We start from the raw sequence: 16741 nt of genomic DNA, 5'->3' as shown, positions 1-16741 counted from the left end.
ATAAACTCCCATTTATCTCTTGTTCTTATGTATTTACAATGTACAATGTACCAAACCATGTGTGGTGAGCAAGGCGGAGCCAAGCGGCATCTGGGCAGAGCAAGACCGGGAAGATAAGTGGCAAATGACTTCCAGTTGCGCGCCACACCGGCCTCACGTTTCAGCGAGGGGAGGCGGGAGTATTTAAGGAGAAGAGACAGCGGCAGACGGGAGAAAGATGCACAAAGCTTGTCCGCGTTCTTGTGTGTGTTTTATGATTTGATGTTGCTGGCTGAAAAGCAGTGCGTGCTTTTGTTTCTATATACACTGAAAAGTGTTATTAAATGTCTGTGTTTGTCAAGCCGGTCCCAGCTTCCTCCTTTGCCATCGTTAATTGTTACACTGGTGCCAAAACCCGGGAAGGATTAAGGATGCGCCATCCAAGAAGTCCTCGCCACTGACTGGGGGTCGCGATGCCGAGGGAGTGTTCGTTCCGGTGGCGCTGGAGCCCTGCATCAACCAGCAACCGGAAGAGACGGCAATGGGTTCCAGTGCCATCACACGGCGTCGTGGACGGATGCAGTACAGCGGGCCGAGGAACACTCGACGGCGTATCTAGGGCCGGCGAGCTCCTCTATCTCTCCTCTCTCTCCCAGCTCTGCTTTCTCTCTCCCTTTTGTTATTTCCGCCCCCCTCTTCCCTTTCTCCTCTCTTTTGCCCTGTTCCCCCTCCCAGGCATGCACAGGGCGGAGCCCAGTGGTCGGTTTGACCCGTCCATGCTCCTCCCAAGAAATGGGGGGGGTTGTAGGTCACAGGCCGGAGAAATCCCCGACCTGAGTTCGGCGATGGGGGTATGTGGTGAGCAGGGCGGAGCCGAGCGGCGTCTGGGCAGAGCGAGGCCGGGTAGATAAGTGGCGAATGACTTCCACCTGCACGACACACCGGCCTCATGTTTCAGCGAGGGGAGACGGGAGTATTTAAGGAGAAGAGACAGCGGCAGACGGGAGAGAGATGCACAAAGTTTGTCCGCATTCTTGTGTGTGTTTTATGATTTGACGTTGCTGGCTGAAAAGCAGTGCGTGCTTTTGTTTCTTTATCCATACACAGAGAAAATAAGATCCAGATACTGTAGCGCATGTATGGTGTGGGAGTAGCTGAAGCTGAAAGTTTGTTGTCACATCGAACGAGAAAAATTGACCACGGATCTTTCAAAACGGCAAACCTCCGGGGAATCACCGGTTGTAAAAACAAAGAAACCCCGAACAGAGCAGAAGATAGAAGACAGATAAGATATTTTATTGATATGGTTTATGTATAGTTGTGTAATCACACACTTGTTTGACCTTATCAGACTAGCAATCGTTATGTCTAATGTTAACGAACGTTGCCTAACTTTTGTAACATCATTTATTTCAAAACATCAATGTTTCCAATAAGTCAAAACAACAGCATAAGATACGGCACTTATCTGCTCAGATCATGAAAAGAATGCACATCTGAAGTTCAGTTAATAGAGATGTTTGCCTAAATTAACAATAAGCTTTCCACTCCAAACATCATCTTTACATTGGATTTGTGAACACTGTATATCATACATCTCTTGTATATGACTACAGTGTGCGGACCACGCTCCCAAGTTTTTAATTCATCATTACACTAGTGTATATATGGTGGAGGGACAATAAAGTAATCTGTCTCAGCTGTGATCAGATCACCTGAGATGGATGTTAATACCAGGGCCTATATGTACTGCTGAAATTCAATGCATTTTGTGACCTTAAATAGAAATGCAACCAACACCAATATCCATTAATCAAACCCCTAACCTCAACCGGGTTTTGGGTAAGAGCATTGACCCAGGCTGAGAATAGCACAGGGATATTTGTGTCCATCTCACCTCAATGATCTCTGTCTGCGCATGTTTGGTCCAGAAAGCCTGAGGGGGTGTGGTACAGCTCACAGCGACAAAACTGTTGGGTTTCCGGTCCAGAGACGGTGTGGTCAGCTCACTGCACACTACACAAACAAATTCACACTCAAGGTCACGATGGTGTGAAGATTTTCCACAGGAAGCATTGTATATATGAGGGAGCTACTGCGTACTTCGAGTGAACTGTCAGTTCTCGTAGATGTAGTCAGACCTCCACAGTTAAACTATTTATTTACAAGTGATGAGAGATAGAGGCGCTCACTTAATCCAAACGCAGCTGCTTTGGAGGTTAACTTCACATACGCATGCAGTAGGACACAAAGGTCTTACGGAAATATTTACACTTCTGTTTAATGTCATTTACAGTCTCAAGATCGGACCTGATAACCAGCTGAACCTTTATATCCCCAGCAGCAGTCTTGCTGGTCATGCCTGCTGAAGGATAAAGGGATCATGTTTTCTGGTGCCATCTCTGTGCGACCCTTGGCAAATATATGGAAAAAGGGCTGGGAAATACTGTTTATTGAATATCCATGATATATTGCCATCACTGTAATGCGTCATTAGATTAGTATTGCGTAGTATCTCGTGATTATGACAGCGTTAAAACAGATATGTTTTAATAGTGGCTCTTGGCATAAGAATTGGTGAGTTAGATTACACTGCATAAAGTTCAGTTCAAACTGTCCATTTTATTGAATCAATTCAATGATTTGTTTGCACGATCACTTTGAAGTTTTTAAACTAAATTATGAAGAAACAAATGAATTGTTTTCGCTATTTCATACATTTTGCGATATTTATTGAACAACATCAACATGGCTGACAAGTACTGAGTTTCACCCAGCCCAAGGTTGAAATTTAGAAAAACAAAGACTGACCAAGACTGAACTCTAGTACTGGCTCATCAGGGTCTTGGCTGTTTCCTACACAGAGGAGAAAGAGAGAAAGAGAGAGACATGATGTCATTCATATGTAAACCACAAAAATATAACCCAAACATTAAACAGAAAAGAAATACAATACAAGAGAACACCATAACACCAGTTGGTGGATACTGTGTACCTTCCAGTGCCAGTCCAAGCATCTCAGAGGCAAGATCTAGAGTGTTTGCCCTGTACACCGACCATGGCCGTTCACTCCGTGACATTGTGGCAGGATGTTTGTGTGTGTGTGTGTTGAAGTTAGAGTAAAAGGAGTGGTGGAAATCCAAACACACAGGCTAGCACACACTCCTGTGGCTGTTCCCACCCCTCTTATCTGAGAGAGAGAGAGAGAGAGAGAGAGAGAGCGAGAGAGACAGAGAGAGAGAGAGAGAGAGAGAGAGAGAGAAAAACAGACAGAAGGAGATGTAAAATGTTACCAATACTCCTACATTTTTCCAAATATGGGCAAACTCTTGTATATATACAGACTTCCTTCTATGAAAATAACAGTAATTTCAGAGCTGAAAAATTGCAAAAGGCACCAGTGGTCTGCTGTTCTAAGCATCGAAGAGAAGTTCTATGGATTTAGGTCTCTATAGCGCAATCAGATCTCAATTGCTGCTGTCTGATCAGGTCTCTGCGTGAACCATACAGTCTGTTGTAGGGCTCCCTGTTCTTCTTCTATTTCATTACATTTGCAAAAGGAATGTTAAAATCTAACATTTATATTTCCTACTGAAACAGTAAAGATATAGAATAATATCTTAAGACAGATGTGTCTAAACCTTTTTTTGCACAGTACTATATCAGCCCACTACATTGCGATTTAATCACTCGCATATGTGACTAAATTTCACGCTATGCGACTAAAACATTGGCTAGTAAATATTCAGATTTTACTCGCTTAAGATTGAGTTGTGTAGTGGTGAAGAACTTAAGCACCACGATCCTTTTACTGAAAAAGCTGGCAAATAGCTGGATTCAGCCTCGTCTTTTACTGTGTGTTGTGTCTCGTGAGCGCGTAATGCACCTGTTGGTTGTCTGTTAGAAGGTAAAAGTGTTGCGACTTGCAAAACTCAAGAGCTTGTAGATTTGAATTTGAGAACGTGTAGAATAAATATTTGTACAAGCAAGTAAATACACATTATCCAATAAAAGTTTCCTTCTGCTTCGTTCCATGTATTGCATCCAAAGACAAGATCAACACACTACATTTTCATTTCATGTCTCTTTTAAACCTCCTTCCTGTTATTTACATTCGGTGATCAAAAAGTAAAAGAAAAAAAAAAAGATTCATTCTAATCATACATTCATACACCGTTTAACTTCTCCCTCATTAATGTGTGCTGCGCGCTCATTCAACAGTAAACATTTGTGCTGCCGGCTCTCTTAAAGGTGCACTCCGTCATTTTTTCCTCATTAAAAAAGTTTTGCTTGTAAAGAAATTAATAATAGTTTTGAAACGTGTATAAAATCATAAGCACTCACATGAGATGAAGCCTTCAGTCATACCAGTAAGCTTTTTAAAGCGGTTTTATTCTACATGGAGAGGGTCCCCTCATGGAGGCTGCCATGTTATGATCACATGGCTTGCCACATACTACTCGCATAATCTCAGTAACTGCCCTGTTATTGGACACTTTCACTCATGGATTAAATTTGTCATGGCTCACTGTGAATAGTGAATTTCTACAATGGCATCTGCATCTGTAAACAGAGATAATTTATTAGCGACAGGCCACTTCTACTAAAATAAATCGGAGAAATTGGAACGCTCAACCAAGGAGCTCTGAGCGCCCAACGGTCAATGGATGTAGAAAGGAAGTCCCGCCTCACAGTTAAAAGAGCCAATCAGCTTTTAGATACAGACATCACCTGTCAATCAACTCTAGAATGTACATGCGCATTAGCTATACAAGCCGGAAAAAATGTTTTCTTTAGCGTAATGTGAGGTAAAGAATCACAATTTATGATTCCAGTATTGTCAACATCCACACAGCTAGGTGTCAGTGCAAATCTAAGATGACAAATTCAAAATTCAAATTACTGAGTGCACCTTTAAAGAGACAGCACCACTTTAGTGCTTGTTTTAAATATCAATGTAAAAACAATGTAAATCGTACAAGTGAATATAAACAAACATTTTACAAAATGTAGTAAGTGAAATAAATGTGTAAATACATAAATATTTAAAGGTACAATCATGCATTCTGAAATATTTTTAAATATTTTAAGAATTTAACAAAGAGGCTTATGCAAGGGTACATAGTAGTTTTGATGTAGTAGCACTTAATATTTTTTTTTATAAAATAATTATTATGTGTGTAATTCTATTTTTATTATTATGTTCCAACCTTTTGAATGTTTTTTTAAAAATGTTGGAGAATTGGTCATATATGTACCATTTTTAAAGAAAACATGAGTGAGCAGGCAAAACACATTTCTTTTATTTCTTATGGGATTCATATTCAACTGTATGTTATAACAGAATGGCACAATCATAAAACAAAACATGGCAACAAAGAAAAAAATGAAATGACCCCTGTTCACAAGTCTGCATACCCTTAGTTCTTAATACTGTGTACTGCCCCCTTTAGCATCAATGACAGTGTGCAGTCTTTTGTAATAGTTGTCTATGAGGCCCCAAATTCTTGCAGGTGGTATAGCTGCCCATTCGTCTTGGCAAAATGCCTCCAGGTCATGCAAAGTCTTTGGTCGTCTTGCATGAACCGCACGTTTGAGATCTCCCCAGAGTGGCTTGATGATATTAAGGTCAGGAGACTGTGATGGCCACTCCAGAACCTTCACCTTTTTCTGCTATAACCACTGGAGGGTCAACTTGGCCTTGTGCTTAGGGTCATTGTCGTGCTGGAAAGTCCAAGAGCGTCCCATACGCAGCGTTCGTGCAGAACAATGCAAATTGTCTGCTAGTATTTTCTGATAACATGCTGCATTCATCTTGCCATCAATTTTCATGATTGAAACCCCCCCAAAACATCAGTGAGCCATCACCATGCTTCACAGTGGGGATGGTATTCTTTTCACTATAGGCCTTGTTGACCCCTCTCCAAACATAGTGCTTATGGCTGTTCTATTTTGGTCTCATCACTCCAAATCACAGTGTGCCAGAAAATGTGAGGCGTGTCAAGGTGTTGTCGGGCATATTGTAACCGGGCTTTTTTGTGGCATTGGCGCAGTAAAGGCTTCTTTCTGGCAACTCGACCATGCAGCTCATTTTTGTTCAAGTATCGTCGTATTGTGCTCCTTGAAACAACCACACCGTCTTTTTCCAGAGCAGCCTGTATTTCTCCTGAGGTTACCTGTGGGTTTTTCTTTGTATCCTGAACAATTCTTCTGGCAGTTGTGGCTGAAATCTTTCTTGGTCTACCTGACCTTGGCTTGGTATCAAGAGATCCCCGAATTTTCCACTTCTTAATAAGTGATTGAACAGTGCTGACTGGCATTTTCAAGGCTTTGGATATCTTTTTATATTCTTTTCCATCTTTATAAAGTTCCATTACCTTGTTACGCAGGTCTTTTGACAGTTCTTTTCTGCTCCCCATGGCTCAGTATCTAGCCTGCTCAGTGCATCCACATGAGAGCTAACAAACTCAGTGACTATTTATACACAGACACTAATTGCAATTTAAAAAGCCACAGGTGTGGGAAATTAACCAATAATTGCCATTTAAACCTGTGTGTGTCACCTTGTGTGTCTGTAACAAGGCCAAACATTCAAGGGTATGTAAACTTTTGATCAGGGCCATTTGGGTGATTTCTGTTATCATTATGATTTAAAAAGGAGCCAAACAACTATGTGATAATAAATGGCTTCATATGATCACTATCCTTAAATAAAAGACAGTTTATTTTTGTTTTTTTGCATGATCAGTCATATTTTCAAAATCAATGCCAAAATTTCACAATTTCTGCCAGGGTATGCAAACTTTTGAGCACAACTGTATACACAGTATATATTGTATATACACATATATTTGGAACACAACTCTGTTGTGTGTGATGCAGAACGCCGGTGTTTACTAGTTTCCAATGTGGAACAATGATCTTTGACAGAGACAACAGAACTGTTTGAATCTGTTGTCTATGTATTCCTAATGTAAATTATGTAATTCTACAGTGTGGCACATTTTGCTGCAGAAATATATCGCTTAATGCATGCAAAAGTGTAATAAAAGGGGCTCATTGAGAAACTGCAAGAAATTTGAACTGTTACCCTAGAAACTATAAAGCCATGCTAATAATTGGAAAAAGCCCAGCACAGAAACACACATTCAGAAATGATAGAACTGTACTCTTTCTCTTTTCCTCTCCTGTCAATCTGAATATACACTTTTAAATCTACCAGAGTAGAATGCATGGAGAGGAGACACACATGGACATATTTGGTCCAGGACTGTATACCTCATATGCATGAGAACTGTAACTCTATGAGATGATACAGTAGCAATGTCTGTATGTGAGAATGAGTTAGTATATACAGTATACACAGTAACTGCTTATCCATCTAAACTTAAAAATTAGAAAGGCCTTTTGTGAATCATTTGTGCCTCTAGGCATCTAGATAACTTGCCCTCATCATTTTAATAGACAAGAATGATGAGCAGAACCTTGCCTGCCCACATCATCCTCTATGAGTCAGGCATGAACTGAGCCGTTTTTAAATATAACAACTATGCATCAAATCTTGTCTTGCATGCATGCATTTGCACTTATGTGCACTGCAACACAACAGTTTCAGCTATAGACTGCTAAGTAAACAGCAGTAACGATGGTATACTGTGTGTGTGTGTGTGTGTGTTTGGAAGTATTATGTTGTGGCAGCTTGTTTATTGCATGTAAAGCAGCAAGCACGTGTCTGTTCCGTTTACACTTGAGAAGGAGAGAGAGAAGTATCACTAGTATTGTTCAGCTCAATCTTTCAGCTGCACCCTCTCTCTCCATTCACCATCCTTTCCTTTCTTCTCCGCATCTCTATATCACAAAACCAAGACAAGATGGGAGGTAAGAAAAATTCTACTGTGTGAATGATCTTTTGATAAATGTCAACAATTTCACCTAGACAACAGTTCACAAAAATATGATAGAATGTTCCTATAATTCTGCTCAGATGGAGATGGTGTTATTTAACTTTCATGGTATTGTCACTCTCTGTGGGATAGTTCGTTGTTCGTTGCTGCAATGCAAAAACAGGACTTGCCATGGCAGACTATTAAAGCTAGTGGACTGCACTCTCTTACTTGTTATCCACGTAACATAAATCACCAATATCTAGAGCTTCTGCAATTGCTTTAAAGGAATATTCCGGGTTCAATACAAGTTAAGTGGACAGCATTTGTGGCACAATATTGAATACCACAAATATTTTTTCGACTTGTCCATTCTTTTCTTAAAATAAAAAACTACATATATAAAATAGAACAGAATGGAGGTTAATGGGGCCAATCTGTAAACATTAAAATACTCACTGTTTCAAATGTATAGCTGCCCGCAAGATGTAAACATTGAGTGTTAACGTGTTTATTGTGATAAAATCGCTGTGTAAAGTTACAGTATATCCAATTTTACAACTCAGTTGCCATGACGATGTAATGCTGTAAACCCTAAAAACAAAAACGTACAAACGACATTTTAAACAACTTAAACATGCCCCTAAAGACATGCATGCATATATATATATATATATACACACACACACACACACACACACACACACACACACACCACACACAACACACAACACACAACACACACAACACACACAACACACACAACACACACAACACACCGATCAGCCACAACATTAAACCACCTGTCTAATATTGTGTAGGTCCCCCTCGTGCCTCCAAAACAGCGCCAGCCCTTCTCACCACAATTGTACAGAGTGGTTATCTGAGTTACCGTAGACTTTGTCAGTTCGAACCAGTCTGGCCATTCTCTGTTGACCTCTCACATCAACAAGACATTTCTGTCCACAGAACTGCCACTCACTGGATGTTTCTTGTTTTTGGCACCATTCTGAGTAAATTCTAGAGACTGTTGTGCGTGAAAATCCCAGGAGATCAGCAGTTACAGAAATACTCAAACCAGCCCGTCTGGCACCAACAATCATGTTCAGTAAACATAAAAAAAGCTAAATCAATATTCGATGTGACCACCTTTGCCTTTAAAACAGCACCAATTCTCCTAGGTACACCTGGTTGGCAGATAGGGTGGTCCAAGCTTCTTGGAGAATTCACCACAGTTCTTCTATCTATTTCGGCTGTCTCAATTGCTTCTGTCTCTTTATGTAATCTCACACTGACACGATGTTCAGTGGGGGGCTTTGTGGGGGCCATGACATCTGTTGCAGGGCTCCCTGTTCTTCTATTCTAATCCTTTCTATTTGCAAAAGTAATGTTTGTGAGTCTAACATTTATATTTCCTATTGACACACTAAAGCTGAAGATACAAATAACCATCTTAAGACAAATGCTTTTGTGAAACATCTTATGTGCCTAAGACTTTGCAGCTTGAAGCATTTACATGTTTCCATTGAAACCTCCCCCCATCCCCCCTGAAATCTACACCCTTGTGTGTGTATATATATATATATATATATATATATATATATAAACTGGCGGCCAAAAGTTTGGAATAATGTACAGATTTAGCTGTTTCGGAAGGAAATTGGTACTTTAATTCACCAAAGTGGCATTCAACTGATCATAAAGTATAGTCAGGACATTACTGATGTAAAAAACAGCACCATCACTATTTGAAAAAAGTCATTTTTGATCAAATCTAGACAGCAGCCATCACTCCAACACCTTATCCTTGAGTAATCATGCTAAATTGATCATTTGGTACTAGAAAATCACTTGCCATTATATCAAACACAGTTGAAAGCTATTTTGTTCATTAAATGAAGCTTAACATTGTCTTTGTGTTTGTTTTTGAGTTGCCACAGTATGCAATAGACTGGCATGTCTTAAGGTCAATATTAGGTCAAAAATGGCAACAAAAAAGAAAGAAAGAGCTTTCTCTAGAAACTCGTTAGTCAATCATTGTTTTGAGGAATGAAGGCTATACAATGCTTGAAAGATTTCATACAAAGGTGTACACTACAGTCTTCAAAGACAAAGGACAACTGGTTCTAACAAGGACAGAAAGAGATGTGGAAGACCAGATGTACAACTAAACAAGAGGATAAGTACATCAGAGTCTCTAGTTTGAGAAACAGACGCCTCACATGTCCTCAGCTGACAGCTTCATTGAATTCTACCCGCTCAACACCAGTTTCATGTACAACAGTAAAGAGAAGACTCAGGGGTGCAGGCCTTATGGGAAGAATTGCAAAGAAAAAGCCATTTTTGAAACAGAAAAACAAAAAGAAAAGGTTAGAGTGGGCAAAGAAACACAGACATTGGACAACAGATAATTGGAAAAGAGTGTTCTGGATCTTAACCCCATTGAGCTTTTGTGGGATCAGCTAGACTGTAAGGTGCGTGAGAAGTGCCCGAGAAGACAGCCACATCTGTGGCAAGTGCTACAGGAAGTGTGGGGTGAAATGTCACCTGAGTATCTGGACAAACTGACAGCTAGAATGCCAAGGCTCTGCAAAGCTTCTACAAATTATGTAGAGGGGTTGGCACTCTTAAGAACATGGAATATTACATTTCTGTTCTTTGTCATTTTCGCATTAATAAGGAAAAATCAGTATGGCATTCATTACGGCTGCATGACTGATTGAATTAAGAATTAAATCATAGTATGTCCTTGCGTGATTACTAAACCACAGAAGGCTGCATTTTATAATACAGTCTGCATTCATCGCTTCAGTCAGTAATGTATGATCAAGTGGCACCCTCCTGCACTGGTGTGCTGAGCAGCACAGCAATATTAGATGATGTTTATCATATTACAATTCAAATCGTCTTGCCAGACAGTGAAAGATGCCTTTGATGGGTCCCGGTTTTCTTCTCTCCTCCATGCAAAACATGGCTGTATGTCAAACCATACTTTCCTTACAAGCCTTATGTGTGTGTGGCATGTGCAAGTGCATTCCTAATTATCTCCTGTTCGGACTCTGTAATACGCGGCTGACGAACACTAATGTCTCTTCCGTTTTTTCCTGTAGAGCTTCACAATTGATTTGCATGACTTGATAATGTTGTTTTATTACGTGATGGTTAATCCTGGTTTTGACTTGCAACGCATTATTCACATCCAGAGGTCGTTTGAACAGAGGCATAAAACTCTTGCACTCATTACAGAGTAGGCGCATTAATATATAACAGTGATTAAAAATGACTGGAATTACCTGTGCATTAAATGGTTTTATGCACTCATTCCAGACAATGAGAATCTGAATTCGAAAAGACCAGTTTTAAACTGGCACGGTATATAAATGCTTTACAACATTATACCTAATGTTTTAACTAATGTTAATGTGCAGTACACAACTCTAATTGTAAAGTGTTACCAAGAAGTCCTGCTAAATGATCCAGTGTTTGAAGCTGAATGGTTATGATTGCAGTTATCTCTTTAGGCAAATAACACATTGGTTATGAACAGACAGCGCTTGACTACCCTGGCCGTATCTGAACTGAAACTTGTTTTTAATCTCAGTGGATCAGAAAGAGGCTTTGGCACCAATATTGAGTGTCATATATAGGTACTAGAGACCCCACCAGATTTATGAGTCAGATGAACTAGAACAGGAAGACAGGGAGAGCTTTTTCAGATAATCCCAACAGACTACCTGACACACTTTTTCTTCATGTGCCCTGCTGAAAACAGCACACACATTCTAAAAGACTACAAGTCAGACAAACAGCAAGAAATGCCCCAACCAGCACTGTTTTGACCAGTTGTCTCCTTTGATAGTTATGTGCAGAGGGCAGGGAGAGTTGAAGTGAATGCATTTTTCACTTCTTCTCTCCTTCAGCATTTCTCAGGCACAACAGAGAGGAACTAAGTATAAGAAAGATGCAGTTGGGTGTCCTGAAAGTGCCTTAGATGGCCAGAGATATTTTCATCTTTGTTAAAAGATGGGGCCTGGGGTAAAAGCAGCCCTGATGATAACAGGCTTTAATTAAAAAAATGCCCTGTGTGACAATTTCGTTTTGTCTTTAAGACTCCACATTAGTGGGTGAGAAAGACAACACTTAATTAAGATCAAAAATAACATACTTCAGGGCAGTGTTTTTCAGCTGGTGGGTGGTGACCAAAAATGGGTTGCAAGTCCAATCTGATGGGATGTGCCGGACAGCAGGGAAAAACAAGGCTAAATGCTAATCATAATTGTGCATTATGCTTAAAGGAATATTCCGGGTTCAATTGGCTAGGTGCATAAGATGGCGCCTGTGAGCTTTCACCACACAAGTGTGTGCATGTTCATCCGGTCTGAGTGAGAACACACGGTGTGATCGAGGTGTAAGCAGTCTTTATTGTTGCTTTGAGAAGAAACTTCCAAAGGAGACTTGTTAGAGACTTTGTTGAGTCTAGCATGAGCATGTTTACAAGTAAAGAAAGTAAGGAGAGTGGTTTATCAGCGACAGGAGATAACATTCACTTTACATTGATATGTGGGTAACACTTTACAATAAGGTTCTGTACGTCAGCATGAAACAGCTAATGTGAAATAACAATTAACAATACCTTTACAGCATTTATTAACCTTGATTAATATTCATTTCTATCTATACATTAAAGGTGCAGTATGTAAGATTCAGAAACCCTTGTTATTAATGACACCTGTGGCCGTTAAGTGAACTGCAGCCAGCTACCTGTTGCTCGTGCTCACACTCGTGCACACACTCCATAGGGACACGAGCATCGGCCAAAACAATGACATAATGTACAAACAGACTGAACGTGATTCTCTGGCATCATGCTGACAGATGAGGTAGCATAATTAAAATGACACAGTTATGATTGTTTTACTACAAACTTTGAGACTGTATATTATATTTGACTCTCCAGTGCTGGAACAGGGCTAAAACAAAGTGTGGATATAGGTCTGACTATGAGAGACTGTAGTTTGAAGTGATCACTTTTCTTTGCATGATACATTGACTGCATTTATACGATAGCCTATGTCGGCGTTAGATAGCTAGCCAGCTTTATCAATAGCTGTTAGCTAAATTTGGTGGATGATGACAGTAGCTGTGTATAAAATAGACTGTACATTATAAATATGTTGACACAATTCAGTATTAATGTGATTCCATCACAACGGTCATTTTGATATATCGATGCGCTATTGTTTTATAATAATAGAATGTTTATATTTTCTGTATAACCAAGTTATGTTACACTAATGAATGGAGCTTTTTGCATTATCTTGAACATCGTCTAGCGTTCATTTCATGTATTATTGTAGTTTAGCTAAAATGACACAGATCAATCCTTATGGCGCTATATTTCACATGTTTTGCAGTTATGTAAGCTTACTTGTCCAAGAAGAAGAACGCCAATTCAGGGTCGGTTTTGATCCCCAAAACCGAACGAATGTCCCTCCCGCAATCAAATGCCCTGCCGATGTTCACTCTAGTTTACGCTCGACCACGATCACGTTCCTGCTTTGCTAGATGGGATTCAGTAGATAAATGTTTCTTTGTTTTTTTGGCTTACTAGGAGTTTGCGTAGGAGTCGGTGTTGTGCTGGGAGCCGGACGTTTGCTGGATTCCATCTCTAAGATAACATTACCTAGTGTTGCAGTTTGTTGTCTCTGTTGAATAGCGGAAGAGAAGCACCGAGTCAAGGCTCTCGGGAGCGCGCATAAACGTCACATCCTTTGGATTTTCCCGGCAAAAGCGACCTGCTCCCTTCGCATGAAAATCAGTCTACAGACTTTAATAGGCAACCTAGGAAGTCTGGGAAGGGCTCACTTTTTAAGTTGCGTTACAAGCCATTCACACATTGGCAAAAAAGGGTGAATATTACATGAAAATTGTTACGTATTGCACCTTTAACATTGGGTATATGAACGAATGGTAATTAACAATGAACAATAGAATATTTCATGAAACATTAACCTAGATTAATGCTTTAAAATAGTTATCATTGTAAGTTCATTATACCAAATGCATTTACCAGTGTTTAAGAACTGAAACTTATTGTAAAGTGTTACCATGTATAATGTGTTATCAGACTTAAGAGGCAAACAGAAAATGCAACTTTATAAATGTGTTGGTTGTTGTGCAACAGAGGATTCATATGACCTTATTTACCCTGCAGTTACAACTTCAAATTGTATATCTTACTGAATCTGTATCCAAGCCTAGCATTTTTACAGCAGAATGCTACTATGGAGGACTTATTTCTGTGTAAATATCAGGTTCCTATCTTGTCCCCCACCAGAGATATTCAACCCGAAATTGAGGGGAATTTTAAACAATTGCACTTTCTCCTCCTCATAAAAAAGAAATAAGAGAAGTCTCAAACCTGAAATGTTCTGCATGCACACTATACTTATCAAGGTACCTCCTAAAAAAAATTAAGAATGAGACTCGAACTCTTCCCAATATAAATTGACCCTAAAAGTGGAACTTTGAGCAATCTTGAGTATTACATTAGTACTTAAGTTCTGAGTCTAAGGAACAAGAATGTGCAAAAGGTTTATGTATGTGCTCTAGAGATCAGTTTTGTTCCAAGGAGCTAGGACCATCCTGAGTCGAGATATTGAGGTTTCCGTAAACCGCTGTATAAACAAAATTTGTCGTGTGCCATGACACAAAGATGGCCGTTGTGGTTAAACCAAGTAAAATAAAAATAAAAAACTGGTGGTTTTGCAATACCAATAGAGGTAATCACTCCAAAAAATTTTGAAAATAAAAAATGGTCAAGCAACCAATGGGATGGACTGACCCACCAATAAATTTTCCTGACCTTTGTCATCATGTCATGTTAATAATAATTTTGCATATTGTTGGACCTATGCACTTTATGTTAATATTAATATATTCATATTAGTAATGTTTGATTTTAAGGGATGATTTTAGTTTACTTTTTTTTTTATTTTATTTTTTTTAATAAAACTATTTGGTTATCGTGTTGGGTCGCTACTTCATTTCCAATGTAAAATCTCTGTCCTAAAGCAAAATCAGCTGAAAAATCACGGAGACTAAACATCCAGGGCAACCTCATAAGGAAGGCATCGCTATAGCAACTTTTTGACTTCATCGTAACAAAGTCACCTAAGTTTGGGTGATTCCATCAAAGGCTCAGTAATCTTTGGATTTATTCTGAAAACCTTATTGTCCCACAACTAACAAAATAAAAAATTAAATGAAAGCAATGAGTAAATGAAGACAGAATTTTCCAAATGTTTCATTTTAAAATTTAGCCTCGGTTAAAGGTGCAATACGTAACAATTTTCATGTAATATTTGCCATTTTTTTGCCAATGTGTGACTGGCTTGTAACGCAATTAAAAAAAATGAGCCCTTCCCGGACTTCCTAGGTTGCCTATTAAAGCCTGTAGACTGATTTTCATGCGAAGGGAGCAGGTCGCTTTTGCCGGTAAAATCCAAAGGATGTGATGTTTATGCGCACTCCCGAGAGCCTCAGTGCTTCTCTACCGCTATTCAACAGCGACAACAAACTGCAACACTAGGTAATGTTATCTTAGAGATGGAATACAGCAAACATCCAGCTCCCAGCACAATACCGATTCCTACACAAACTCTGTGTAAGCCAAAAAAAAAAAAAAAAAAAAAAAAAAATTATCTACTGAATCCCATCTGGCTAAGCGGAAACATGATTGTGGTTGAGTGTAAACTAGAGTGAACATCGGCAGGGCATTTGATTCCTGGAGGGACCTTCGTTCGGTTTTGGGGATCAAAACTGACCATGAATTGGCGTTCTTCTTATTGGACAGGTAAGCTTACATAACTGCAAAGCATGTGAAATATAGTGCCATAAGGATTGATCTGTGTAGTTTTAGCTAAACTACAATAACACATGAAATGAATGCTAGACAATGTTAAGATAATGCAAAAAGACCCATTCATTAGTGAAACGTAACTTGGTTATACAGAAAATATTTTAATTCTATTATTATAAAACAATAGCGCATCGATATATCAGAATGACAATTGTGATGGAATCACATCAATACTGAATTGTGTCAACATATTTATAATGTACAGTCTATTTTATAAACAGCTACTCTCATCATCCACCAAATTTAGCTAACAGCTATCGATAAAGCTGGCTAGCTAGCTAACGCGGACATTGACTGCATTTATACGATAGCTTATGTATCATGCAAAGAAAAGTGATTACTTCAAACTACAGTCTCGCATAGTCAGACCTATATCCACACTTTGTTTTAGCCCTGTTCCAGCACTGGAGAGTCAAATATAATATACAGTCTCAAAGTTTGTAATAAAACAATCATAACTGTGTCATTTTAATTATGCTACCTCATCTGTCAGCATGATGTCAGTGAAACACGTTCAGTCTGTTTGTATGTTATGTCATTGTTTTGGCCAATGCTCGTGTCCCTATGGAGTGTGTGCACGAGCGTGAGCACGAGCAACAGGTAGCTGGCTGCAGTTCACTTAACGGCCACAGGTGTCATTAATAACAAGGGTTTCTGAATCTTACATACTGCACCTTTAAAGTAATAGAATGCTGCGAAATTAGTTGAATACGGCATCAGAGTGACATTTAAAATATGAATCAAGGATGACGTTTTGGTGGTACAGGAACCCCATAACTCGTCCCCAGTGATGCTTCGTCAAGAGAGTGTGCAACATCAGGTTGTTGTTTTTTTTGTTTTTTTTTGCTGTAGAAGGTCCAAAAGATGTCATTAATCACTAAGTGCATTTTTGAAAGCAGTCATTACAAAGCATGCCACAAATGGCACCTTGAATTTGAAGGCTGCTGCTAAGAATTCA

The 16741-nt window shown here is 39.3% G+C and overlaps 1 protein-coding gene across 11 annotated transcripts in view; it reads right to left on the bottom strand.

The window, feature by feature from the left end:
• The window catches only part of LOC127449222 (inositol polyphosphate-4-phosphatase type I A-like), a 111974-nt gene that overhangs the window by 73596 nt on the left and 21637 nt on the right, over positions 1–16741 (bottom strand). For all 11 annotated transcript variants that reach the window (XM_051712505.1, XM_051712510.1, XM_051712513.1 and 8 more), the window contains exons 2-4: positions 2975–3169; positions 2791–2835; positions 1877–1995 (exon numbers count right to left, since the gene is read on the bottom strand). In XM_051712505.1, coding sequence (XP_051568465.1) covers positions 1877–1995; positions 2791–2835; positions 2975–3059 — 249 coding nt within the window. In that variant the 5' untranslated portion in view covers positions 3060–3169. The remainder of the gene's footprint in view (positions 1–1876; positions 1996–2790; positions 2836–2974; positions 3170–16741) is intronic.

This window comes from Myxocyprinus asiaticus, chromosome 12 (assembly GCF_019703515.2).
Source record: "Myxocyprinus asiaticus isolate MX2 ecotype Aquarium Trade chromosome 12, UBuf_Myxa_2, whole genome shotgun sequence".
Taxonomy (NCBI): domain Eukaryota; kingdom Metazoa; phylum Chordata; class Actinopteri; order Cypriniformes; family Catostomidae; genus Myxocyprinus; species Myxocyprinus asiaticus.
This window is presented reverse-complemented; position numbering and strand designations above follow the sequence as displayed.